The 27,770-nt window shown below is 43.5% G+C and overlaps 1 protein-coding gene across 3 annotated transcripts in view; it reads right to left on the reverse strand.

The window, feature by feature from the left end:
* The window catches only part of LOC117531694 (apoptosis-stimulating of p53 protein 1-like), a 196,264-nt gene that overhangs the window by 157,298 nt on the left and 11,196 nt on the right, over positions 1–27,770 (reverse strand). For all 3 annotated transcript variants that reach the window (XM_034194801.1, XM_034194800.1, XM_034194799.1), the window contains exon 2: positions 13,645–13,792. In XM_034194801.1, coding sequence (XP_034050692.1) covers positions 13,645–13,792 — 148 coding nt within the window. The remainder of the gene's footprint in view (positions 1–13,644; positions 13,793–27,770) is intronic.

Consider the following 27,770-nt stretch of genomic DNA (forward strand, 5'->3'; position numbering starts at 1 on the left):
TTCCATTCCGCTCGGCGTCAAGTCATCATGACCTTTCACACGGAGCGAGTTGTTGTGAAAAGCTCCCAATTCAGAGAGTATCATTATTTGCTGCAGGAGCTGCGTCTGGATGACGACCGCTTTCAGCAGTCCTTCCGCCTCTGCAGGACCCAGTTTGAGGACCAACTGTCCCGTTCACACGCGCACATGTAAGCAATAAAAAAAAAAAAAAAAACTCTGCTGCTTGCTGCAGCTCGCTCCTCCCCCCAAAAACTCTGTCATAATTGTGTTTAGAAACCAGTCACCATTTGTTTTATTATACATCTGTGTAGTTAATATGTAAAATATTCTCCACACAGACGATTCGCTCGCGCACGTAAAAAAAAAAAAGTAAAAGAAAGAACGAAACTCCGCGGCTTGCTGTGAGGCTGCTCCTCGCTCTTTCCCAAAAAAAACTCTGTCATAATTGTGTTCAGAAACCAGTCACCATTTGTTTTATTATACATGTATAGTTAAGTAAAATAATCTCCATGGATGATTCCCTCGCGTGTACACGAAAAAAAAAAAGAAAAAGAAACTCCCCCTGCTGTGATGCTGCTGCTCGCTCCAAAAACTCTGTCATGATTGTGAAATAAAGGACAAAAGAGACATAAGTCCTGCTCACAGGCTGCTACCAGAGACAGGACATGTTCACATCTTCAGTCAAACTCCAGACATCTCCATGTCACTACATATTCAGTCCCTGATTGGTCATCGCAGTGCAACGAGATGAAAAGTTCAGCTTTTTCAACTTGGGGAGGAGGGCAACACGACGTGACGCAACGCAATATCGAGCTACAAACGCGCAAAATGCTCAAAATCGCTTCACTTGCGTTGCGCTGTGCGGTTTGGCGCCAAAACGCGTCATTACATAGGGATTACATGGCAACCTGTGGCTGCAGTCGCTCGCGTCGCGCCCGGTGTGAACGCGGAGAACGTAACTCCCGCGATAAACGAGGGACCACTGAGGAATTTGTACTCTATCCGGATTTGGTGTGACTAGTCCGGCCTACAATACATGCCCAGTTTATTTTCGGTGTGGCGCACAGCGTTGTTCGCAAGCCCCCCCCTTCTTTTTTTTTCTGCACCGGAGCCACCCATCCTCTGCGCTCCGGGACCTCCCACTTTACAAATTAAGCACTGGGTACACGGAAACTTACATGTCACTCAAGCGTAGAGTGTAACAGTTTTCAGATCTCTGAAGTAAACTAGATAGTAGGTCGGAACCAGACCAATAACAGTCTTGTAAATGAGCATCATCCAATGTGTATATCTCCTGACAGTCAAAGAGGGCACACCAGCTTTGGCAGACAACTCAGTGGTGTGTGAGGCGGCTACAAACACTGATGAATCTCAAGGCGCAGTGATACAGCAGCATCAGGGACTGTAGACAACTGGGTGAAGCGCACATGTATACAACATTGCTGTAATCCAGTAAGGGCTGGAAGGTAGCAGAAATTAGGAGCTTCTGGGCACTTAACGGGAAACATGACTTATTTCTAAAAAGAAAGCTGAGCTTCACCCTTAATTTGGAGATCAAATGTTTAAGATGGATATTAAAAGAAAGCTCTGTGTCAATAGTTCATTCCAAATACTAGCTCGAGAATATTACCTTGAGCAGTTTTAATTGATCGTATGTTCTGGCACTGCACTGTGTCAAAAGCAGACTGCAAAAATGAAAATACCTGAGTCGTTGAGTTTGAACAATAGATTACAGTGTCGTCAGCATAAAGATGGTAGAAGGCATTTGATAGGTTTGCACACAGTTCAGTACAAGCAGGGGTGGTGGCCAAGTGGTTAATGCACTTGGTTTCAGTGCAGAAGGTTCCAGGTTCAAATCCCACCTGCCACTTTTCTCCATGTAATGTGGAGTTGCTTCAGGAAGGGCATCCGGAGTAAAACCTATGCCAATTCAACATGCAGATCCACCTTGGATTTGCTGTGCCGACCCCGAGTGCAAACAAGGGAGCAGCCGAAGAGACTTACTTTGCACACAGTTCAGAACCTCAAGTAGTTAGTGTGCCTTGATAGAGTGGTGACATGATGGTGGTACCACGGTCACGTGACCCGTGGTACCATCTTGGGTTCAAAATAGCGTTCGCTGTTAATGTGTCTGCATGTAAATCCAGCTATTTATCTATTCACTGAAAATGCCGGGTTGCTGTGCATTTGGATGTACAAATAGACACAACAAGGGCTTCAAGATGTACAGATTCCCTTCAGATCCAAACAGAAAAAAAATTGGGGAAAATAAAGTCAGCTGTGTGGGATAGAAGCCGACATCATCAGCAAAGTTTTGAGAGGTAGATTTATTGTTCAGTCCCATGTACAGTAAAACTCACCTAAACGCTAAAGCACTAGACCGGACAGGCTTGACATGACTGATATGAAAAGTGGGGTGGATACGCATTGACTGAGGGAGGCGGAGACGGACGGAAACAGGATTAATGACATTGGAAACCAGAAAGGGACCAACAAACCAGGGAGCCAGTTTCTTAGGACCCCCCCAAGTGGCGCGGACGACCTCCTGCGATCCGCTGCAGTTTTATAAATCGTGGATGAGCGTAATAAAGTGTGCCTAGCCTGCTCCCAGGTTTGTTGGCAATGGAGGATGAGACTGAGGGCCGAGGAAACAGACAAGTTACTACTGACAAAGGGAAAAACTGAAGCCTGGTGACTGAATACAACATGGAAAGGGGAGTAACCTGAGGACACTGAGGGCAAACTATTGTGAGCGAATTCAATCTAGGGGAGTTGTGTAGACCATGATGCAGGGTGCTGTGAACCATGATGCCGGGTGCTGTGAAGCGAGGATTCGGAGACCTTTTTCTAATTCTTGATTAAATCGTTCTGTCTGCCCAATGGCCTGTGGATGGTAGCCCGAGGTTAGACTTGACGTGACCCTGAGGAGACGGCAGAACTCACTCCAAAAATGGGACACAAACTGTGGACCTTGGTCAGACACAACATCCTATGGCAACCAATGTAACTTGAATACATAAGACAGCATAAACTCTGCCGTCTCTTTAGCAGATGGGAGGCGTGGCAAAGGAATAAAATGTACCATCTTAGACAGGCGATCGACAACAGTTAAAATCAGTGTGTCCCTTGGAAGGTGGAAGACGGGTAAAGTCTATGGAAATGTGCGACCATGGACGAGTAGGAACAGGTAGTGGTAACATGGCGCCCGCAGGCAAGCGGTTGGTTGATTTATGCATCGCGCACACTTGACAGGCACTGACATATTCCTCCACATCCTTATTAAGCCCCAACCACCAAAATCACTTGTACCACAGATATTGTTTTTTGAACCCCAGATAGCAGAATAGACAGCTTTCATGGCACCATTGAATCACATCCCCCCTGAGCATTTTGGGAACGTAAAGGTGGTCTGGCGGGCAACCAGCGGGAACAGGTTCATTATTTAAGGTGGATTTGACCCTTTACTCAATATCCCAAGTCAGCGCGGACACAAAGCAGGATATGGGTAGGATGGAGCCTGGATCTGTGGGTGTATCACCGGGTCGCCCTGTCGGGATAAGGCATCTGGTTTTCTGTTCTTTGAGCCTGGTCTATAGGACAGCGTGAAGCTGAAATGGCTGAAGAATATCGCCCACCTAGCCTGGCGGGAATTAAGGCGTTTGGCCAAACATAGGTACTCGAGATTATTGTGGTCAGTACAGACTATGAATGGTATCTGTGCCCCCTCCAACTAGTGCCGCGACTCCTCCGAGGCCACTTTTACCACCAACAGCTCGCAGTCGCCGATGCCATAGCTCCGTTCCACTGTAGACAGTTTCTTAGACGGCGACAGTTTCAAGACGACAAGAAGGCGCATGGGTGCAACCTACCATCTGAGGGATTTCTCTGGGAGAGGACTGCTCCAACCCTGACATTAGAGGCATCAACTTCCACCACGGACTGCCGAGCAGGGTCAGGGAGGAGTAGCACGGGGCTGAGGCAAAGTGATGTTTTAGGGCTCTGAACCCCTCCTCACATTCCGGGGTCCAGTTGAAAAGGCGGAGGGATGAGATGACAGCATGCAGTGGCGCTGCAACTGTACTGAAATTTCAGATGAATTTGCGGTAAAAGTTTGCAAACCCTAAAAACCGTTGTACTTCTTTACATGACACGGGAATGGCCCAGTAATGCACTGCCACAACCTTCTCTGGATCCATCTTTATTTCTCCCTTAGAAATAAAGCCCAAAAAGGAAACCGTGGACTTGTGGAATTTACATTTCTTTGCTTTCACGAAGAGCTCATTTTGCAGGAGGGTTTGTAAAACTGTACGTACATGGATGTATGTGTGTGTAGCCAAAACCGGCAAAAAGATGAGGATGTCATCCAGATATACAAAGACGAATGTATTCAGGTATTCTCGTAGCACATCGTTCACTAAATTTTGGAAAACTGCTGGTGCATTTGTGAGACCAAGTCAAACTTGGAAAAAAAACGTGGCTCCCTCCAACAACTCAAATGCAGAGGAAATGAACGGCAGTGGATAACGGTTCTTTATTGTGACATCATTCAGGCCACGGTAATCAATACAGGGACAGAGTGTCTTATCCTTCTTTTCAACAAAGAAGACCCCGCCCCTGCAGGTGAGGACGAAGGTCGAATTAAACCTGCTGCCATGGACTCCTGGATGTATTCGTTCATCGCGTGGCATTCAGGTGCCGACAGAGAAGAGTTTTCCCCGCTGCGGGGTCGCCCCGGGGAGAAGCTCAATGACAGTCATATTCGCGATGAGGAGGTAACAACTTGGCTCTAGCTTTACTAAATACGGCAGCTACGTCATGGTAACACTCTGGTACCCCAGCGAGATCCGGATTCAAACCCTGCGGCATGCGTTCAGGTCTTGATAAACGTGTAATTACAGGCTGGACTCCAGGACGTGATTTCACCCTTGACCCAATCAAAATTCAGACCATGTCGTTGTAGCCAGGGGTGCCCCAAAATTATCGAATGAGTCATACTGTCCAATACATGGAAACTGTTTGATTCGGAATGTGTATGGGAAACCAATGTTTCTGTGAAGGCTCTCAGTTGTTCAGGTGGTTTCCATAGTGGAGAAGCTCTTCGACTGGACTGGGTTGCTTGACGTGATGACGTTTCGCTTCAAATTGCAGAAGCTTCCTCAGGTAAAATTCTTGCTCTGGTAGTCTGACTTCTGTCTTGATTCTTGTCGAGAAGAACAAACAGAAGCCACAAAAGCTGGAGTTTTAAACCTAACCAGACCTCTCCTACTGAGAGGCAGACTGCTATTGGCTAGTGACTAAACAATTGCTTTAATTACCAATTCATTGAATTAACTTCCTTGTCCTCAAACATGTGGTTAGTGTCTTTAAGGAGGAGATGAACTGCAGACTGAGGTCCACCGGTGCCCTCTCTGCGGTGCTGGTATAGCCTTTTGTGTAACGGCTGCTTAGTCTTACCTATGTAGTGTTCGTTACAGTTTTCCTGACATCTGATAGAGTACACTACATTGCTCTGTTTGTAACTAGGGATCCGGTCCTTAGGGTGAACTAATTTCTGTCTCAAGGTGTTAACAGGTTTAAAGTAAACTGGGATTTTGTGCTGTCTGAAGATCCTCTGTAGTTTTTCCCCTACTCCTGCTAAATAAGGGAGAGACACTCTTCTTCTTGTCTCTGTCTCCTGTCTGTCTGGTCTCTTTGTTCTCTGGGACTTCTGCACTTTATCCAGGGAACATCGTGGGTACCCACATGTTGTGAGGGCTTTCCGGACAAGTTGTTGTTCTTTAGCCCTTCCCTCTGTAGTTGTGGGCACCTGTAGGGCTGTGTTGAAGAGTCCTGACCACCCCGAGCTTGTGTTCAAAGGGGTGGTTTGAGCCAAAGAGCAGATATTGGTCAGTGTGAGTGGGTTTTCTGTAAACCCCTGTCTTGCGCTGCCTGTTCTCTCCAATTGTAACATCACAGTCCAAGAAGGCTAAGTGGTTGTTTCTGGCATCCTCACATGTGAACTTGATATTGGAGTCCACTGAGTTGATGTACTCTGTAAAGTCCTCAACTTCCTGTTGCTTGATTTTAACCCATGTGTCATCGACATAGCTGAACCAGTGACTGGGAGAGATGCCCGTGAACGATCAAGGTCAAGGCTCTCTTCTCCACTAGCTCTATGTACAGATTGGCCACAACGGGGGATACTCAAGACCCCATCGCACAACCATGGCTCTGCGTGTAGTAATTCCCCCTAAACAGGAAATATGTGGTGTTACGACAGATCTCCAATACTTGGCAGATGTGGTCTGGTGTGAGTTTGGTCCTTTAAAGTAGAGACGCATCCTCCAGCAGTCTCTGCCTCACAGCTGAGATGGCCTCAGCGGTGGGGATGCACGTGAAGAACAATGTCACATCAAATGACACCATAGTTTCATCTGCCTCCAGCTCCACTTGAGGTGCTTGGCCACACTGAAAGTGATGGAATCTGTGCAACATACAATAGGCCTGAGTGGCACGTCCTGTTTGTGGATTTTGGGCAGTCCATAGATGCATGGAGTGGCGTCCCCAGGGTACAGTCTGTAGTATGCCTGCCTGTCGATGAGTCCCTCTTTCTCCAGGTTTTGGAGGTAGTTAATGATTTTCTTCTTATAGCCACTTGTGGGGTCTCTCTTCAGACACTCGTATGTATTGGAGTCAATGAGCAAGTTGTTGATCTTGGCCTCGTAGTCCGATGTGTTTAGGACCACCGTGCATCTTCCTTTATCCGCTGGCAGGATAAGGATGCTTTGGTCCTTCTGCAGTGCTGACAAAGCTTTCCGTTCTTCTCCTGTGATGTTGGACGGAGGAGGCTTAGCACTGTTCAGCACTGCTGTGACTTAGTTGGAGGTCCAGAGCTTCTGACTCTGACAAACGGTTATGTTTAATGGCTGACTCTACTGCAGTGATGTAATCTACTGTCGGTATATGTTTTGGGGTCACTGAGAAATTTAGTCCTTTAGTGAGCACTTTGTATGTGAAACAGTTGAAACCCAGCCTTAACCCGGGGAGGGGGTCTGAGACACACTTTGTCTCCTGTTTACAATGGTACTCAGGTCAAAGCAGTTTCAGTCTTTTGTTCATGGTAATGAGTCATTCACATCATCAGGAGAGCTGTCAGGAGAGCTGTCAGGAGAGCTATCAGGAGAGCTATCAGGAGAGGCGTCAGTCCCATTGTTAGGAGGGACAGCTACCCTGTCATTAGGAGGGTACTAACTAGAGCATAATAGGTGCTAACTAAAGCAATTGTTTAGTCACTAGCTAATAGCAGTCTGCCTCTCAGTAGGAGGGGTCTGGTTAGGTTTAAAACTCCAGCTTTTGTGGCTTCTGTTTGTTCTTCTCTACAACAGTCAAGACAGAAGTCAGACTACCACAGCAAGAATTTTACCTGAGGAAGCTTCTGCGATTTGAAGCAAAACGTCCTCGCGTCAAGCAACCCAGTCCAGTCGAAGATTCAAGCTTCTCTACTATAGGAAACCAGTAATTTAACAGACTGTGTGCGATGACTAATTTGGCCCAGGACTTGGCCGTCCACAGCACGAACCACCAGAAGGTGCTAGATCTTATACAGTTTCAGGTGAAGGTACCTGGTGAGAGAAGAAAGAATCAAGTTGGTATCAGAACCAGAATCAATAAAAGCCGAAACGGTAATGGAAGTGTGATCAGACATTAATTTGACTGGGATTAAATTTTGTGTCGAAACAGGGGAGATGGAATTAAGACTCACCTGCAATTCCACTCTTGACCGCACGGTGGCACCCCTGGCCTGACAATTGGCTATCATGTGTCCAGCTTGTCCATAGTAAAAGCAGAGGCCACCCACAGGGCGGCGCTGTTGCCTGGCTGGGGTCAGGCGCATGCGTCCGAGCTACATCGGTTCCTCTGTGCTGTGCTTAGATGGCTCAGGCCGGGCATGAGTGGAGGAGGCGGAGTAGCCAGGAGGCATGTTGGACTAGTAGTCTGGACGATGACTCCCACAGCGAGGATGGTCCTGCAGGCACCGGTCCGTGCGGATGGCGACCGTGATCACTTCGTCCAAATTTTCTGTCAAGTCTATGGCGACGACCTGATCCTGAATTTCTGCTGACAGGCCCTGAAAGAACATGTTGAGGAGTGCGGCCATGTTCCATTCACTCTTCACTGTCAAGATGTGGAAGTCGATGGCATAATCTGTGACCTGGTGGCTGCCCTGCTTCAACTTCATGAAGCAGGGCCGTATGTTGGAATACATGCTCAAGAGCCCTTGTGAATGTCGGGAGTGTATCACAGGAGGGTAACTGTCATCCCTACTCAGCCATGGCCCAGGCAGCTGCTCGACCGGACAGGTGGGTGATGATGTATGCTACTTTAGATCTGTCAGACGGGAAACATGGATGCCATTAATTCGAAATGTAACTCGCACTGGGTGATAAAGTGTCTGACGTCTCCGGAGTCGCCTGAAAAGCATATAGGACATGACAACTGATTGGAGATGGCAGGCGCTAGTACAGAAGGCAGCAAGGCAGCTGGCAGCCCCGGTGGTGTGCCAGGATTACCGGTGGCCGTGTCCGACGTAGCCTGAGGATCAAGTCTGGAGAGCAGTTGACTCATCTGAGCACTTAATGAAGTCATAAAAGTCTCTTGGCATGTGACGAGTTTGCTAAACCCGGAGCTTAGTTTGTCGAGTTTGTCTTCCTGCTGTGCGAGCTGCTGGCTGTGGTGGCGTACCACCAGCTGAAAAGGAACTGAGCCCGCTGTCTCCATCGTTGGACAGGTTGTTCTGACATCAGATCACTGTCCTCAAAATCACTGTTTATTAATGATCTAATTATGGATCATCACTTAGATATGATTGGGTTATGTGAAACCTGGCTTAAATCTACCACTGTCCTTCCCTTAAATGAGGCCTGCCCACCGGAGTACACATTTAGTCACGTCCCTCGTGATGTGAAGCAAGGCGGGGGTGTTGCTCTGACAGACAGACAGACAGACAGATAGCTTTTTATTATCACTGTCATTATAACGAGATTTCTGCACTCACATTCCACATACAACAGCAATTGATCTACAATTATTACTTGTTTACCGTAATAATGGCACACATCAGAATTAGGACAACACATATACATTTGACATTGTTTATGTGCACTAAACTTGAAACAGTCCGTTTCCCAATTGAGGCGATGTGAGTGTGTTTGTAGCCACTGCAACTGTCAAGTCGCGCCGCCTGACCAGCTTGGGAAGATGGAGGCCTGCCGCAGGGAGGGAGGGGCAGGAAAGAGGTGAGAGGAGAAAACTGGAGCATGCTTCGGTCCATGTGTAAATCTGTCAGTTTATTGTCCTTGTGGGTTGAGATAAGAATGGAGCCGAATAATCTCACCAGAGCCTGGATAAATTCCTCTGGAGGTAATCAGTCAGCAATTGACCTTGATGCTAGATAGCCTGTAGTGTTGCAGCCGAGCAGTGAAAAACACTTTACAGTTCACTCGCACAGCCACACCCCAATTATGAATTAAGAATATTCCCAATTATGAATTAAGAATATTCACCGGCCTCCGAAACCTTCAGCTTCAACTGCAAGGCACGCATCAGCTCCAAGGTGTCATCCAATTTGCGTCTGAGTTCAAGAGTCAATGCAGTCTGAGAATGCACTGCCTTGCCAACCTCGTTAATCATGACAGACAAGTGAGGGCCCGTGGTTCTTGATGCCGCCGTCTTGCCGGTAGATCAGGGCAGCACATAAGCCATAAAGTACCAGCCATGCTACCATGAGACCAAAAATGAATAAATCCTCGACATCCTCAACGGAGAAAGGTGCCAAGCATGCCACACGCCAGGAACTCCAGGAGTCGAGGACATAGCCCGCAGGATACGTTCCATCTGGGCAGGTAGGATCCCCCGGTCCTGACATTCTTGTAGAAAAAATGGTGTCAATAGCGTTCAGAGACCAGCTGATCAATTCCATAAATCTAGGCTTAGCTTATCTGCGGTTGGGGTCACAAATATAATTCATTTGAGGATCTGACTCTCCGCTCTGCCAGTGATGCTACATATTACCAAGGTCAGAAGAACGGAAATCAGTCAAGTTATTTTGTCACTGTTTATAGGTCCCTGGCCTGTACTCTGAATTCTTAGATTAATTTGGTGGATTCATCTCTAACTTGCCAACTAGTGCAGATAACATTCTGATTTATTGGTGACTGTTAACTCCTATAATGAATGTTAAATTCATATTAATAAGCCCTATAATCCTCTCTGCAAATCATTTATGGAAATTGTGGATGCATTCAAATTTCAGCAATGCATTCAGGACTCGACGCATATTAGTGGAAATACCCTGGATTTGGTTCTTGTACGTGGTATTGCTGTCAGGAATATTGACATCATGCCTGTTGCATCAGTGGTCTCTGATCACACACTTATTAGGTTCACAGTTTAGCTGCCGCGTTTAGTGGAACTACAACCTTTTCTATTACTGCGACATCACAGTAACTCCTCAACTATGACTCAAAGCTAGACTGCCTGGTATTTTAGATTCACGTTTGGAGAATGCCCAATCAGTACACAATCTTGCGGATAGTTTAAACTCAGTGCTCAAAACTGCACTTGACAAGATTGCGCCACCTCTATTAAAGCCACACCCCCACCAAAACACAGTCACCTTGGTTCAATGGTGACTTGCGTGACCTCAGGCAGAAGGCTAGAGGTTTAGAACGGAAATAGCGTAGCTCCAAATTAGAAGTATTCCACCTTGCATGACGTGATGCTATCTTAGACTATAAGCATGCATTATTGGCTACAAAGCAGACCTATTACTCTGATTTGATCAACAAAAACAAGCATAACTCAAAGTTCTTGTTTGACACGGTGGCAGCACGTATTCATGGACAACCACCTGTAAGTCACTCTCCCTTTACAGCACATTTCTTGGATTACTTCAAGAAGAAAATAGAAGACATTCGGTTAAATATAACCCAGCATGCCTTAACCCAGCCACTACACCCTGCTATCGAGCTGGGCGCCATTACCGAGGTATTACCGAGATTTACAGAATTTGATAGTATCTCACTAAGCATGCTGACAAAACTCGTAATGTCAACAAAAAGCACAACCTGTTTATTTGATCCTATACCAACAAAACTGTTTAAGGACCTGTGGTCCACTCTTGATCTGACTGTGCTGGAAATTATTAATCTTTCTTTAACTTCTGGATCTGTTCCTAAATGTTTCAAATCTGCAGTGATTAAACCATTACTTAAAGAAACCTAATCTTGACCCTAGTGTATTGAAAAACTATCGGCCGATATCAAATCTATCATTTTGCTCTAAAATTCTGGAAAAATTGTTTCACAGCAGCTTGTGGACTATCTTACTGAGAATAATCTTTGAGCCACTGCAGTCCTGCTTTTAGTATTTATCATTCCACAGAGACGGCGCTCATTAAAGTGGTAAAGTGGTAAATGATCTTCTGCTTGCAAAGGATTTGGACACCACTACAGTTCTGGTGCTGTTAGATCTCAGTGCTGCATTTGATACCGTGGATCCAGTGGATCATCATATTCTACTTGATAGGCTGGAAAATCACTTAGGGATTACTGCGAGTGCCCTTGCATGGTTGACGTCATACCTGACCAGTCGTTCTCACTGTGTTTTGTACCAGAACACTACCTCTAACCTTAGTGACATGAAATGTGGGGTTCCACAGGGATCCATCTTAGGCCCCCGCTTTTTTCCATTTATGTAGCACCCCTTGGGCACAATCTGAGGCATTTTAGGATTACCTTTCACTGATATGCTGACGATACTCAGTTATACATGCCGATAACTGCTGGTAATATCATTCACATAAAATCCTTAGAAGATTCCCTTGCATCAGTGAGAAGCTGGATGTCTAGTAACGTCCTATTTTTAAACTCTGATAAGACTGAAATGATGGTTCTTGGTCCAGTGAGACATCGGCATCAATTTGACCAGTTAACGCTTAGCCGAGGCTCATGTGTCATACATCACACTGAGAAAGTGAAGAACCTTGGGGTAATTTTTGATCCTACGTTGTCCTTTGACCTCCATATTAGAGATATTATGAGGACTGCTTTCTTCCACCTGTGAAATATAGCGAAGATTCGTCCCATCCTGTCTATGTCTGATGCTGAGACCCTGATCCATGTGTTTATCTCTTCTAGATTGGACTACTGCAATGTTCTATTTTCTGATTTACTGCAGTCCAATATTAGGGCTCTCCAATTGGTTCAAAATGCTGCAGCCAGACCTTTGACAGGCCCGGGCTCTGCATTCTCAGGGTGCAGGACTTTGTGTCCCTAGGGTGAATAAGAAGTCTGTGGGTCATAGAGCTTTCTCTTATCGTGCCCCTGTTCTGTGGAATGATCTCCCTGAATCAATAAAACAGTCAGGTTCTGTTCAGACTTTCAAGTCCAGACTTAAGACACACTTCTTGTCCCTTTCATATGGCTAGCATACTGGTACAGTTTTGTTTTACGCTTTTTACTCTTCTAATTCATTGTATTAGGAAACGGAGCATGCAGTGGCCTCAACTTTACATAAATTCTGGGTGTGTGTGTGAGAGGTGTGTTTATGAGTGTGTGTGTGTGAGGTGTGTTTATGAGAGTGTGTGTGAGAGAGAGAGGTGTGTTTATTAAAAAAATCTGTGAATTTACCAGTAATTTATTTAAATGTGTGTACTGGTTCTGATCACATGGAACTGATGTGCACAGAATATAATTTCAGCAACATTTGTCTGTGTTCCACTACTCCTCCCAGGTCCTTTGCCCGATTTCCACCAAATGTGGTATGTGGATGAAGGTGTGTCCCAAACTGCCCTGAAAGCATTTGTTTTGTAAAAACTCATGGCCATTGGAGACAATGGTTAAGATTTCAAATTTTCACTCTGATGTCTACCAAAGTTATCAGATATATGCAAATGCATCCCAGAATTGCCTACACAAGACACAATTAGGTCAGCCAATCGACTAGCAACTAAGAGTGTCAGGAAGGTAGATCTCGAGGACCAAACTTGGTAACTGGAGTCAAAGGTCAAAATTTAGGTTTTCACTACAATTTGCACCAGACCTGATACACATATGGAGGTGTGGTCCAGAAGTGCTTCAGTGAGGTCAAATTTACCAACAGTCTATCGCTGTCTTTTTACTGTTATACTTTTAGGTCTTATGGACTGATATTATTTAACAGATCTGGCTCCAATGTGGCACACATTGCAGTTGGATGAAGGTCAAGGTCACTGGGGTCACATGTCAGACTGCTTTTGCCCTTACTGCCTTCATGCCCATTGGTCTATTTTCAAGTACGTTCATAGAACTTTCTTCTGAGTGATAATTTTGTTTGCTGTATATCTGGAAAGTCACACTTTTGGGGCGGGGGGGATCAAACAGCTCCTTCATGAGTAGTGAGTGAGTGCTACTGCTTCTTTAATGCAAGGAGGGTAACAGTTTCACAGAGCATGACTTGCAAACACTAAATGTGTCCACACAGGACTCGGTACACATGAGCCCAGAGTGACAGGGGGTAGAAAATCTCAGAGCACAGAGGGAGTGCTGCACTGATTTCAACTCTATAGGCTTTTGTCAAATATGCATTTATGAGTGGATGAATTGGCTGGTCAGCAGCTGAACTCACCATATCCATTCCATACTTCAGCCAGGTGACACTCGCCCTCGCCTGCCTCTTTGCAGTATTCCACCACATCAATTACTCTGGTTGCTGGGGTGACTGGCACCTCAGTCAGCATCTGCTGGTTGCTGTTCAGGTAAACAGTCAGGATCACCTGTAACCACGAACAGAGGCACCTTAAACATGATCAAACAGATCTACTTATATTCAGAAGATTCTCTCTCTCTCGCTCTCTCTCTCTCTCACACTCAGCTGGAGCATATTCCATAAGTCATTGGGCAAGAAGTTGGGACACCTTGAAGAGGCCACCACTCTACTGCAAGGCCAAAGTAAAAATAACAATAAAGACATACCTAATATAAGGAGCCAGACAGAAGTTCAGGGAAACAAACTTAGTGCTTCATTTGTTGTTGTTTTTTGTCCTCAAAGTAGGACAGAATTCGAGAGTGAAACATGTCTATCCATATAATATATATTACATTTTAAAGGTGATCTATGAAATAAAATGTCAGCAATGTGTTATTAAATTTGCAGTTCCCACAAATAAAGGTTAAAATATATAGCACAGAGAGGAAAAAAAAGCTTCCAATCTCGCCATCAGTGAAAATGTGAAGTCATGTGAGAGCGTCGACAGTTCAAAGATAAATTTAGGATAATCTGGGATAGGACACGCACAGAGAAGCAGATACACTCTTTAATGTCAGAGTTTATTTTTTTCCTTACTCTCTCTCAACGTGCTGTCCACTGCAGAATGTACTCACACTTTACACAGCATACACACACAAATCCACAGCGCTCCGTACACGTGTCCCACATCATGTCAAGCCATCTCTGGTTGCATACAGATGAGCTAAAGCTCGGATTAACATTAGGAATTTACAGCAGGCCACGGAGCAGGTGATTAGAGACCCTGCAAGGCTTATGACAAATGTGGGTGTGGAATCCATTAGCTTAGCGGGGAAATTAGTGCAGAAAATCCACTATGGTGATAGTGCAGTTTATATGCCGGGGGGGAAATTCAACAAGTTGAGACTGTGGCCTGCTTCCGTACACGTGTCCATAAAAATCATAGAGGGATAGGCTTTGCAAACTTAATACCCATTACTATATTGGATGATGTTGAAATTGAGGATGGCCCAGTGGTTGTTCCAGCAATAGCAAAGATTTTGTGTCTGCTACCTACAGCGTGCGTGGAGTGTCTTAAACCTAAACCTACTTCTAGGCATCTTATATATGCTACTCTGGAACCACCCCTAAACCCAAACAGTTCAACAGTCAACCCCACTGAAGTCCTTAGACTGCGTCTCATTAATAAAAGATCACTGTCCTCAAAATCATTGTTGATCGATGATCTAATTATTGATCATCACTTAGATATGACTAGGTTATGTGAAACCTGGCTTAAACCTACAGCTGTCCTCCCCTTAAATGAGGCCTGCCCACCAGCATATACATTTAGTCACGTCCCTCATGATGCCAAGTAAGGCGGGGGTGTTGCTCTTATTTATAAATCTAGGTTTAGCTTATTAGCTGTTGGGGGTCACAAATATAACTTGTTTGAGCATCTGATTCTCCACTCTGCTCAGGATATTACGCATTGCCAAGGTCAGAAGAATAAAAATCAGCCATATTACTTTGTCACTGTATATAGGCCTCCTGGTGTTGTGTGTTGGGGGGTTTGGCTGGACATTTTGGTGTTGTTTTCTTTTCTTTGCTCTCCAGGTGGTATGCAAACTGGTTTTTTGTCTGTGGAGAAGGTGCTGGCAGAAGAGTCCTTCACCCTCATCAGCATTATTGGCTGCACTTGTGGAGGATGTTCATGTGCAGGCCTAATGACTCGCAGCACCTGTGGATGATGCTCACGTGCAGACTTAAAGACTTTCAGCTGAAGCAGATAATGAGATGGCGTTCTGCATTTAAGCCATGAGTGATTCAAGCAGAATTGCCGGGAACTCGACCTTCTGACGTTCGTTTGTAAGACGCTGAGGGCCGCGCCTGGGTTTGACACATCGTGCCTGTGAAGGAGGACGGGTGAGGGACACATGCTGTCAGCACACATCAGAGGTGATGATTGTCTGAATAAGTGTTAACAGTAATTTGGTATTTTGTTACGCAGTATATTTGAACATTGATGAGAATTGTGCAGCTCGCTTCTCACTGCCGTGGCGTACGGAATGATGATCCTCCACCTGTTGTGAGAAGCTGCTCATTTATATAAAGCTTAAATTCAGACCTGAATGTGTTGCTGATAGTGTGTGCCTTTGAAGGATATTTGTTGTAGCTGTTGACTTACCTCACCTTTTCCATCCTTCACAGAGTTAGTTTGTCGTATCCACCTGGGGGGCGTTCGGCGGTGAGTCTGGGTCCAGAAGCGTCGGGCTTCGATCCATTTGGGCGCTGGAGAGCGCGCCGTCCTTCACCTCGCCAGACAAACCGCACATTTATGTTGTACACAGTTATTGCACAGAAGGGAAATAAATTTGTTTTATTTTTGGAACCGCTTTCTGGTTATTTTAGCGCTGGGTTCAGTCAGACACTGGTCGCGCTCCTCAACTCGCGTCCGCACATAACACCTGGCCCATATTCTGAGTTCTTAGATGAATTTAGTGCATTCATCTCTAACTTGTCAATGAGTGTAGATAACATTCTGATCATTGGTGACTTTAACATTCATATAAATAAGCCTTCTGATCCCCTCTGCAAATCATTTATGGAAGTTGTGGATGCATTAGGATTTCGGCAATGCATTCGGGATTCGACGCACATTAGTGGAAATACCCCGGATCTGGTTCTCACACGTGGTATTGCTGTCACAAATATTGCCATCATGCCTCTTACATCAGTGGTCTCTAGTAGAGAAGCTTGAATCTTCGACTGGACTGGGTTGCTTGACGCGAGGACGTTTCGCTTCAAATCGCAGAAGCTTCCCCAGCTGAAATTCTTGCTCTGGTAGTCTGACTTCTGTCTTGACATTTGTAGAGAAGAATAAACAGAAGTCACAAAAGCTGGAGTTTTAAACCTAACCAGACCCCTCCTACCAAGAGGCAGACTGCTATTGGCTAGTGACTAAACAATAGCTCTAATTAGCACCTATTGTGCTCTAGTTAGCACCCTCCTTCCACCTTAAAGACACTAACAACACGTTTGAGGACAAGGAAGTTAAAATCTTAGCCAGAAAGAAGAAATGGTTTGAGAGAGGGGTCAAGGAGGCATTCTATGTGAAACAGTTGAAACCCAGCCTTAACTGGGGAGGGGGTCTGAGACACGCTTTGTCCCCTGTTTACAATGGGGTACTCAGGTCAAAGCAGTTTCGGTCTTTTGTTCATGGTAATAAGTCATTCACATCATCAGGAGAGTCGTCAAGGGAGCCCTCAGGAGAGGCGTCCGTTCCATCATTAGGAGGGACACCTGCCCTGTCATTAGGAGGGTGCTAACTAGAGCACAATAGGTGCTAATTACAGCTATTGTTTAGTCACTAGCCTATAGCAGTCTGCCTCTTGGTAGGAGGGATCTGGTTAGGTTCAAAACTCCAGCTTTTGTGGCTTCTGTTTATTCTTCTCTACAAGAGTCAAGACAGAAGTCAGACTACCAGAGCAAGAATTTTAGCTGAGGAAGCTTCTGCGATTTGAAGCAAAACGTCCTCGCATCAAGCAACCCAGTCCAGTCGAAGATTCAAGCTTCTCTACTATGGAAACCACCTGGACAACTGAGAGCCTTCACAGAAATAACCCCTGGTGTTAATCAGCAAATCAGAAACTTCTGTGCATGGAAAGCACCAGAACAAGGTTGTGGCCAGAGAGAGGGAAACCACTATCACCAAGAACCAAGAAAGAGACAAGATAAACAGAGACAGACCGAACTGAGAGCCTACACAGAAACATCAGTGGTCTCTGATCACTCACTTATTAAGTTTACAGTTTCGCTGCCACGTTTGGTGGAACAACAACCTTATATATCACTACGGCGATGTATCAATTCCTTAACTAAGACTGAACTCGAAGTTCGACTGCCTGATGTCTTCGTTTCACATGTGACAAATACCCAATCAGTAGACCGACTTGAGGATAGTTTAAACTCAGTGCTCAAAACTACACTCGACATGATTGTGCCACCTGTGTTAAAACCGCGCTCCCCCAAAACACAGTCACCTTGGTTCAATGATTACCTGCGTGACCTCAAGCATAAGGCTAGAGGTCTAGAACGGAAATGGCGTAGTTCAAAATTAGAAGTATTCCACCTTGCGTGGCGTGATGCTATCTTAGACTATAAGCATGCATTACTGGCTACAAAAGGGACCTATTACTCTGATTTGATCAACAAAAACATGCATAACTCAAAGTTCTTGTTCAACAAGGTGGCAACACTTATTCATCGACAACCACCTGTAGTTCGCTCACCTTTTACAGCACAAGATTTCCTGGATTACTTTGAGAAGAAAACAGAAGTCATTAGGTTAAACATATCCCAGCATGCCTTAACCCAGCCACAACACCCTGCTATTGAGGTGGGCGCCATTACTGAGGTATTATCCAGAGTGCTTCAAACACTCGTGAGCTGCAGAGTTCAGTGGTTGTAGCTTAGCATGGCAGCCAGCACCGTCTTTGCTGAAGGCAAATATTTGGGCGCATTTTGGATTTTATTTGTTGCATAAGAAGGAGCTTGACATGACTTATGTAGTGTGCAGAATCTGCAAAATAAAAGTCAAGTACTTCAAAAACACTTCAAATCCACAAGCCCACATGCTACGCCATCACCCGGAGCTAAAAGAGGGGAGCAGCGGTCTCTGCCGAGTACTGACCAGCGCTTCGCTAAACTGCCAGCCAACTCTGAACGAGCAAAGCAGATAAGTAAATTTACATCTAGAATCACTTGATTAACCTTGTAAAGCTGCATTTTCTTAAACAAAAACATTTTTTAAGTAAAAAAATCGATTCTGAATCGAATCGTCACCCCAAGAATCGGAACCGAATTGAATCGTGAGTTGTTGAACGATTCACATCCTTAGTGAGAGGGATGTGTTTGTGTGTGTGTGAGAGAGAGAGAGAGAGGTGCGTTTATAAGTGTGTGTGTGTGAGAGGTGCGTGTGTGTGTGAGAGAGGTGTGTTTATGAGTGCGAGTGTGTGAGGTGTAACGGCTCCAGCTGGTGCAATCCTCTGTGATGCAGGTAGATCAGAGCCATTTTCAGCAGAAATCTTGCACAGAAAATGATTAATCCGCCACAAAATAATTATTTTATCTATGCAGCTTCCAGCGCAGAGCGCGTGGCTACAGGTGGACAAAAGCGAGTGAAGGGTGTGTGGACTCTAGTATTCATTATTAACCTCTTTGGTCCTGACCTACCCCCCACCCCCACAAATCAATAACACGAAGGCCAAATCTCAATTCTCTTTTGTACCTCTTCCCCTTCCTCCCCTTGGCCCTACCCTACCTCTACCCCTTTAAAACAAGGGGTAAGGTGAAGGGGTATGCCTCTAGCCCTATGAATTGAGACACCCCTCCACCTTAGGGGGGGAAAAAAAAAACCTGCCCGTGTCAAACTGCCGTCTTCACTGTTTGTTAACATGACAACCGAAGTGCAACTTTTTGCAGTAGCCCGTTTGCTCTTTTTATTTTCTTGCCTTTCTGTGTAAATGTACACATAGAAGTCGCAGATTTCTTCGACATCGCAATCATGTCGGAGAATTTTGTGGTATTAATAATTAATTAATTTGTAATTTATAATAATAAGCAGTAGTGTTAATAATTAATTATCAATTAATTAATGTTAATAATACTGATAGTCATTAATAATAGTAATTAATATTGTTAATTGAATAATCATCAATTCAGTGATTAGTAATTAATGGATTAATTAATTAGTAATTAAAATAAATCACTTGAAATATCAGTCTGTGTGGAATGAATGTATACATTATACAAGTTTCACTTTTTGAATGGATTGACTGAAATAAATCAACTTTTTCATGATATTCTAATTATATGACCAGCACCTGTATGTATGTTATGGGCTGCATCTAGTTCTGTTAACCATATATTTCTTTTTCAAATTCTCCCTTTTTTGCATCCAGCACTATTTCCTTTAGAAATGTCCTTGACAAATAATATCAGTCTGTTAGGACGTCAGGTTATGTGTTACACATATACATGTGTGTGTAGATATTTTCCAACTTACTTCCATCGATGAAACTTCCCATTTTCTGCCTCATTTTCTTATTAGGAGACGAGTGTGTTCAGGGCTCCCTGTTTGTTTACTAAATACACAAACACGTTACAGACCTTGAAATCCAACAGCAGGGGTCGCTATTATCCAAAGATTTATGAACATACAAATTAACGTGCTTATCCTTTATCATGATTTTATCCATTGTGAGATATAAAAGTGTCTTATCGTAGCGTTCATGTGTACAGTAGTGTTCAGAATAATAGTAGTGCTATGTGACTAAAAAGATTAATCCAGGTTTTGAGTATACAAGGTCTGTTAGAAAAGTAACCGACCTTATTATTTTTTTCAAAAACTATATAGATTTGAATCACGTGTGATTGCGTCAGACAAGCTTGAACCCTCGTGCGCATGCGCGAGTTTTTTCACGCCTGTCGGTTGCGTCATTCACCTGTGGGCAGGCTTTGAGTGAGCACTGGTCCACCCCTCCCGTCGGAATTGCTTTGTCTGAGAACTTGCTGAGAGACTGGCGCTTTGCTTGATCAAAATTTTTTCAGAAACTGTAAGGCACATCCAAGTGGACACCATTTGAAAACACCTAAGCCTTACCGGACAAGTTTGAACATGCCCAGCTGTTAAACAATTTCTCGGATACTCACTCGACTGAAAGCCATCGAAAACCGCCTGAATCTTACGAATGGTTATCAACACGGAGGTGTTTTTCTGTGGCGCCATGCGATGAGCGGCTGCGTGCCGACGCGCGAATCCGTCCGCACGTCTTTCATTACAAAATCTCCTTTAACAGTGGAATGTCCGGATAAACTGCAGATCCCGACCTCTTCTGAAACTTCTCTGCTCTCTCACGATGTCCTGGGTCAACAGAGGCTTAAATTTGGACGTTTTCAGCTCGAAACAGGCTGACGATGGCAGCTCGGGGCGCAGCGCACCCTCCGGTGTCGTAACACTCCTTAATCTCTCATCAGCCGTTAAAATTTTCACCGAAAACCGTCTGAATTTCTCAAATGGTGTCCACTTGGATGTGCCTTACAGTTTCTGAAAAACGTTTGATCAAGCAAAGCGCCAGTCTCTCAGCAAGTTCTCAGACAAAGCAATTCCGACGGGAGGGGTGGACCAATGCTCACTCAAAGCCTGCCCACAGGTGAATGACGCAACCGACAGGCGTGAAAAAACTCACGCATGTGCACGAGGGTTCAAGCTTGTCTGATGTAATCGCACATGAGTCAAATCCATATAGTTTTTGAAAAAAATAAAAAGGTCGGTTTCTTTTCTAATAGACCTCATATTTCTTATTGTTACATGGGAAACAAGGTACCAGTAGATTCTCACAAATCCAACAAGACCAAGCATTCATGATATGCACACTCTTAAGGCTATGAAATTGGGCTATTAGTAAAAAAAGTAGAAAAGGGGGTGTTCACAATAATAGTAGCATCTGCTGTTGACACTACAAACTCAAAACTATTATGTTCAAACTGCTTTTTTAGCAATCCTGTGAATCACTAAACTAGTGTTTAGTTGTATAACCACAGTTTTTCATGATTTCTTCACATCTGCGAGGCATTAATTTTGTTGGTTTGGAACCAAGATTTTGCTGGTTTACTAGTGTGCTTGGGGTCATTGTCTTGTTGAAACACCCATTTCAAGGGCATGTCCTCTTCAGCATAAGGCAACATGACCGCTTCAAATATTTTGACATATCCAAACTGATCCATGATACCTGGTATGCGATATATAGGCCCAACACCATAGTAGGAGAAACATGCCCATATCATGATGCTTGCACCACCATGCTTCACTGTCTTCACTGTGAACTGTGGCTTGAATTCAGAGTTTGGGGGTCGTCTCACAAACTGTCTGCGACCCTTGGACACAAAAAGAACAATTTTACTCTCATCAGTCCACAAAATATTCCTCCATTTCTCTTTAGGCCAGTTGATGTGTTCTTTGGCAAATTGTAACCTCTTCTGCACATCTTATTTAACAGAGGGACTTTGTGGGGGATTCTTGCAAATAAATTAGCTTCACACAGGCGTCTTCTGTCACAGCACTTACAGGTAAGTAACTCCAGACTGTGTTTGATCAGCTCCAGGATGATCAATGGGTGAGCCTTTGCCATTCTGGTTATTCTTCTATCCATTTTGATGGTTGTTTTCCATTTTCTTCCACGCGTCTCTGGTTTTTTTGTCCATTTTAAAGCATTGGAGATCATTGTAGATGAACAGCCTATAATATTTTGCACCTGCGTATAAGTTTTCCCCTCTCTAATCAACTTTTTAATCAAACTACGCTGTTCTTCTGAACAATGTCTTGAATGTCCCATTGTCCTCAGGCTTTCAAAGAGAAAAGCATGTTCAACAGGTGCTGGCTTCATCCTGAAATAGGGGACACCTGATTCACACCTGTTTGTTCCACAAAACTGACAAACTCACTGAGTGAATGCCACACTGCTATTATTGTGAACACCCCCTTTTCTACTTTTTTTTTTTTTTTTTTTACTAATAGCCCAATTTCATAGCCTTAAGAGTGTGCATATCATGAATGCTTGGTCTTGTTGGATTTGTGAGAATCTACTGCATCTACTGGTACCTTGTTTCCCATGTAACAATAAGAAATATACTCAAAACCTGGATTAATCTTTTTAGTCACATAGCACTACTATTATTCTGAACACTACTGTATGTGCATTATAATGCCTCAGCACATGAGCGAAGTTATGATATTCTTCAGGACGACAATATACGCAACATGCATCCAGCAGCATACACGTTGCTGTCATAGACAACTGTCTGTAAAGTTTTTTGGCACGTTATAACTTTCCAAACAGCGTAATTTGTAATGAAAGCTGCTTCATTTGTGCGGCTCTTTCGGCGCCATGTTTATTTCTTTGGAGACAGCGGTAAGCTCCTCCTACCCCTCTAAACGGAGTGTGTATCCAGATTCACTCTGTTTAGAGGGGTTTGAAGCCCTCCACCTTGCTCAAAAAGAGAACTGAGACACCCCTCTGTCTCTCGTGCCTGCGCAAAACAGAGGAGAAGGGGTAAGGGGAAGGGCAGAGGGGTAGAATTGAGATTCAGCCAAAGTGTTGGGGGGGTGTCACCCAAGTACACCTTATGCTAAGTTTGAAAGAAACTGGTCAACTGGTTCTTGAGGTATCATACTAACAACTGAAAACAGATGGAAGGACATGATCGCATGAATCTCCCTCCCCTCCACCCCCACATTTCATAATAAAAACATTCTATGTGCTTTTTGCCATATTGTAGCTCAGGAAAATATCAGATTATCTACAAGATACAAGTTTTAACCAGTGACAGTAGTTGTTCTTGTTCTGACCTTTGACCCTGATATCCCCTTGCTGTATTTCACTAATAGAACAGCAAAACTGCTGCACTAATGAGGTAAACAAAACAAAATATGGGGGAGGCGTGCAATGTACAGGATGGTCCACCAAACCAGAAAAGTCTTTCCTCAGTATGAACTTCAACCACAAGCAGACCTGTAGTTCCTAAAATGCCTCTGGTGCTGAACAGAGGGGCTCTGGCTATTTTGGGCATTTGTCATGGAGATAGAAGCGTGTGACGGGAAAGATTCCAGACCAGCTTTCACCCTGTCTCAGTCAGTTTCATCACAACAGATTTCATGAGTTCATTCAGTGTATTGGAGAAGGTCCATTTTACTGCAGAACAGCAGGATGGAGTCGGGGGAAAGAAAACACATCGAGGTTTCCGATTGCAGTCTCATATTACAATAGATTTAAAGAAAAAAATCTGTTCTTTTTCTCGATATACTGAATTTAAATTTGGTTACATAAATCTAAATAATGCAACAATTGCAGCCACTATAACCAGTGATAATTATGACCACCACAGAGAGGCGATGATCTGGACTGAACTGTGAATTTTAGACAAAATGGGGTAAATTGACAAGACAAAGACAAGACGAGATTTATATTCAAGACAGAGAATATTATGTTGACTGTCTACAGAGCAACCATTGAGTCTGTGTTAAGGTACGGTATTACCAGCCGGTTTGGCAAGTTAACGGTTAAATCAAAAACTCAAATACTAAATCTGACAAAAATAGATGTTCCTTCTGGAAAATTGCAGCTGAACTTTCAGGTCTTCTTTTTAATAAACTCCTCCTCTGCTACACTTCATCATGAAGCTGTGTAACTGGGGATACAAAATGCAAAGCTTGCACTGTGCACAATTTCTCCAATCATAGCCACCGACGCCTGTAACTTCTTCTGGGTTGTCTGGGTGGCTTGGTGGCTTTCCTCACTCCTCCAGTTTTTGTGAACTGTCTACTCCACACAGATTTGCCATAGAGTGCCATACTGTTTGTATTTCTTCATAACATATGACATATTCAGTGACTTAGAAATGTTCATGTATCCATCCCCTGACTTGTCTGAGGAAAACTGGCAATAAAACTGATTATTTACAGGTATTATACCAAAGGGGCTGATTACTTATGCAGCCTATCACCTTGGCTTTTATATTTTAATTAATTTATATCAAGTTGTAGAGCTTTGTTTTCAGTTTGAGTCTAAGGAAGATAATTTTAGAAATTTTTATATTGAGAAGCCTGATTTACTTTTTGTATCTGAAATGCCATAAACAAAGTAAAATGCATGAAATACCAAGAAACGGTTTAATGAGTGAACAAGGAGATTACGCTGAACTCGTCCTGTCAGCTGGCGGAATTTATTCTTTTTAATTATTAGTGTAAGTCAGTCAGAGAATTTCAGTCCTGAATGTGGATTTTTTTTTTGTTCTCCCATTGAACAGACCCTGGCCTGTGGTCCTCGAGTCATTAAACCCACCACCGGAAGATGGACGGCTATTTGTTTGTCTGCACTAATATCTCAATAACCTGGTAGATTTCGACCAGTTTTTCCAGGCGAGCTGCCTTCCACTCGAGGATGATCTCATTAACCTTTGAGGTTTAGGGAGAGAAGGGACAATTTTTGTCCCAGATGAGAGATACTTTATAAGTAGGGTTGGGTATCAAAAACAGGTTCCTCTTTAAGAATCATTAAGAAATGGCTCGATCCACTGACATTAATAGCCTTTTTATTTAACAATTTCCTTATCAGTCCTTCAGTTGACATTACGCCGGAGCGCCCGTTATTTTTGAGGGTGTTTATTGGCAAAATGTTCACTTCTCTACGTTGATTGCGGACCCGCTGCAGAGTGGATCTGATTGAAGCTTGAACCAACAAAGCAGCACTTCGACTCACTGCTTCATTGGTTCTCTGCTTCACTTTTTTTTTTCAGAAATGGAAGGCCTGCAATTCCTTCCTTAACTCTCTCAAAGCCATTTAAACATGTCAATGGTAAGTCACTTCAAAGCGAACAGTCTTTTTAAATCAAATGACACCCACAGACAAACTACAACCGACCTAAACTGTTTTTTCTCCCAAAATGAGACGTCCTCCATTTCTTATGAATTACATCCTGATGTGCAGCCGGCTGAAGAGCTCAGCTCAGACTCTATGGAGTTACATTTGTGCCATTAATATCTGAAAGGAAATGCTTTTGACAAAAACTACAGATTTTGTTTATTTCTGTTTCTGTCCAGAGATCAAGGATCCAGTGACCAATTTCATAAATAAAATGATGTTGGCAGAAAACTTGTGAAGCCTACTCTTAGGAGTGGACTCATCTCTGTGCTTGTTCTGTTAGACCTCAGTGCTGCTTTGATACTGTTGACCATAAAATTTTATTACAGAGATTAGAGCATGCCATAGGTATTAAAGGCACTGCACTGCGGTGGTTTGAATCATATTTATCTAATAGATTATTATTATTATTAATTATGGAGTTCCACAAGGTTCTGTGCTAGGACCAATTTTATTCACTTTATACATGCTTCCCTTAGGCAGTATTATTAGACGGCATTGCTTAAATTTTCATTGTTACACAGATGATACCCAGCTTTATCTATCCATGAACCCAGAGGACACACACCAATTAGCTAAACTGCAGGATTGTCTTACAGACATAAAGACATGGTTGACCTCTAATTTCCTGCTTTTAAACTCAGATAAAACTGAAGTTATTGTACTTGGCCCCACAAATCTTAGAAACATGGTGTCTAACCAGATCCTTACTCTGGATGGCATTACCCTGACCTCTAGTAATACTGTGAGAAATCTTGGAGTCATTTTTGATCAGGATATGTCATTCAAAGCGCATATTAAACAAATATGTAGGACTGCTTTTTTGCATTTACGCAATATCTCTAAAATTAGAAAGGTCTTGTCTCAGAGTGATGCTGAAAAAGTAATTCATGCATTTATTTCCTCTAGGCTGGACTATTGTAATTCATTATTATCAGGTTGTCCTAAAAGTTCCCTGAACCATCCCTTAGTTATGCTGCTATAGACTTAGACTGCTGGCGGGTTCCCATGATGCACTGAGTGTTTCTTTCTCTTTTTGCTCTGTATGCACCACTCTGCATTTAATCATTAGTGATTGATCTCTGCTCCCCTCCACAGCATGTCTTTTTCCTGGTTCTCTCACTCAGCCCCAACCAGTCCCAGCAGAAGACTGCCCCTCCCTGAGCCTGGTTCTGCTGGAGGTTTCTTCCTGTTAAAAGGGAGTTTTTCCTTCCCACTGTCGCCAAGTGCTTGCTCACAGGGGGTCGTTTTGACCGTTGGGGTTTTTACATAATTATTGTATGGCCTTGCCTTACAATATAAAGCGCCTTGGGGCAACTGTTGTGATTTGGCGCTATATAAATAAAATTGATTGATTGATTAGCACACAGAAAATTCACCAGGTATTGATAAGGAAATCGATAAAGAATCGGATGGAAAAGCGGAATCGATAGCGATAAAATCTTATCAATACCCATCCCTATTTATAAGGCTTATAAATCCTGAATTAGAGGTGACAGAACCCCAGTTACTACTAGATACTATGGAGAGGAAGAATAAATTCCTTCAGCTGACAGGATGGTTTTCTTTCACCAAAACATCAAATCTAGGCTCTTCTGGCAAATTGCAGCTGAACTTTCAGGTCTTCTTTTTAATAAATAAAGTTCAAGACATATTCAGTGACTTGAAAATGTTCATGTATCCATCCCCTGACTTGTCTGAGGAAAACTGGCAATAAAACTGATTATTTACAGGACTTATATCAAAGAGGCTGATTACTTATGCAACACATCATCTTTGCTTTTATATTTTTAATTAATTTATATCAAACTGTAGAGATTTGCTTTTAGTTTGGGTTAAAGAAAGATAATTTTAGATTTTTTTTATATTGAGAAGCCTGATTTACTTTTTGTATTTGAAATGCCATAAACAAATTAAAATGTGTGAAATACCAAGGGGCTGAATACTTTTGCAAGCCACTGTATGTACATGTGATTTCTTAGTTTTTTTATGAAGTTGAAAAAATGAAAAAAAAAAAAAACCCTTTTCATGTTGTCATTATGGGGTGTTGTGAGTCGAATTTTGATGGGGGGGAGAATAAATTTACTCCATTTTGGAATAAGGCTGTAACATAACAAAATGTGGAAAGAGTGAAGCATTGTGAATACTTTCTGGATGTACTGTAGAGGCATCTGACTGTGCAGAGCTCTAAAAGTCACTACTATTTTTTTTTTTTTGTTATTTTAAATTGACACACATACAACTATACATCAGAATGATTTCTCAGCACTGTGCAACATAATATTTTAAACTGCAGTCTGAACTGAATGGGGAGTCAGTGCAAAGAGGACAGAACGTGTTGGGCTTCAGTTCGGTTGTTTTTGGAGTTCTTTGCATGTGATTTTCCATCCCCGTGGCCTTCCTGCCGTGCTTTACCCTCCTGTTGTCTGTAGGTGCGTGTGTGAGAGAATGTGTGTGATATGTGCGTGCGGTGGAGCCCACTCTGCCTCCCCACTCCCGTATCCTGTGTGTGCATGTGTGGGTCTGTTCCTTCGGAGTCTGTGTGTG

Source organism: Thalassophryne amazonica, chromosome 19, assembly GCF_902500255.1.
Source record: "Thalassophryne amazonica chromosome 19, fThaAma1.1, whole genome shotgun sequence".
NCBI lineage: Eukaryota > Metazoa > Chordata > Actinopteri > Batrachoidiformes > Batrachoididae > Thalassophryne > Thalassophryne amazonica.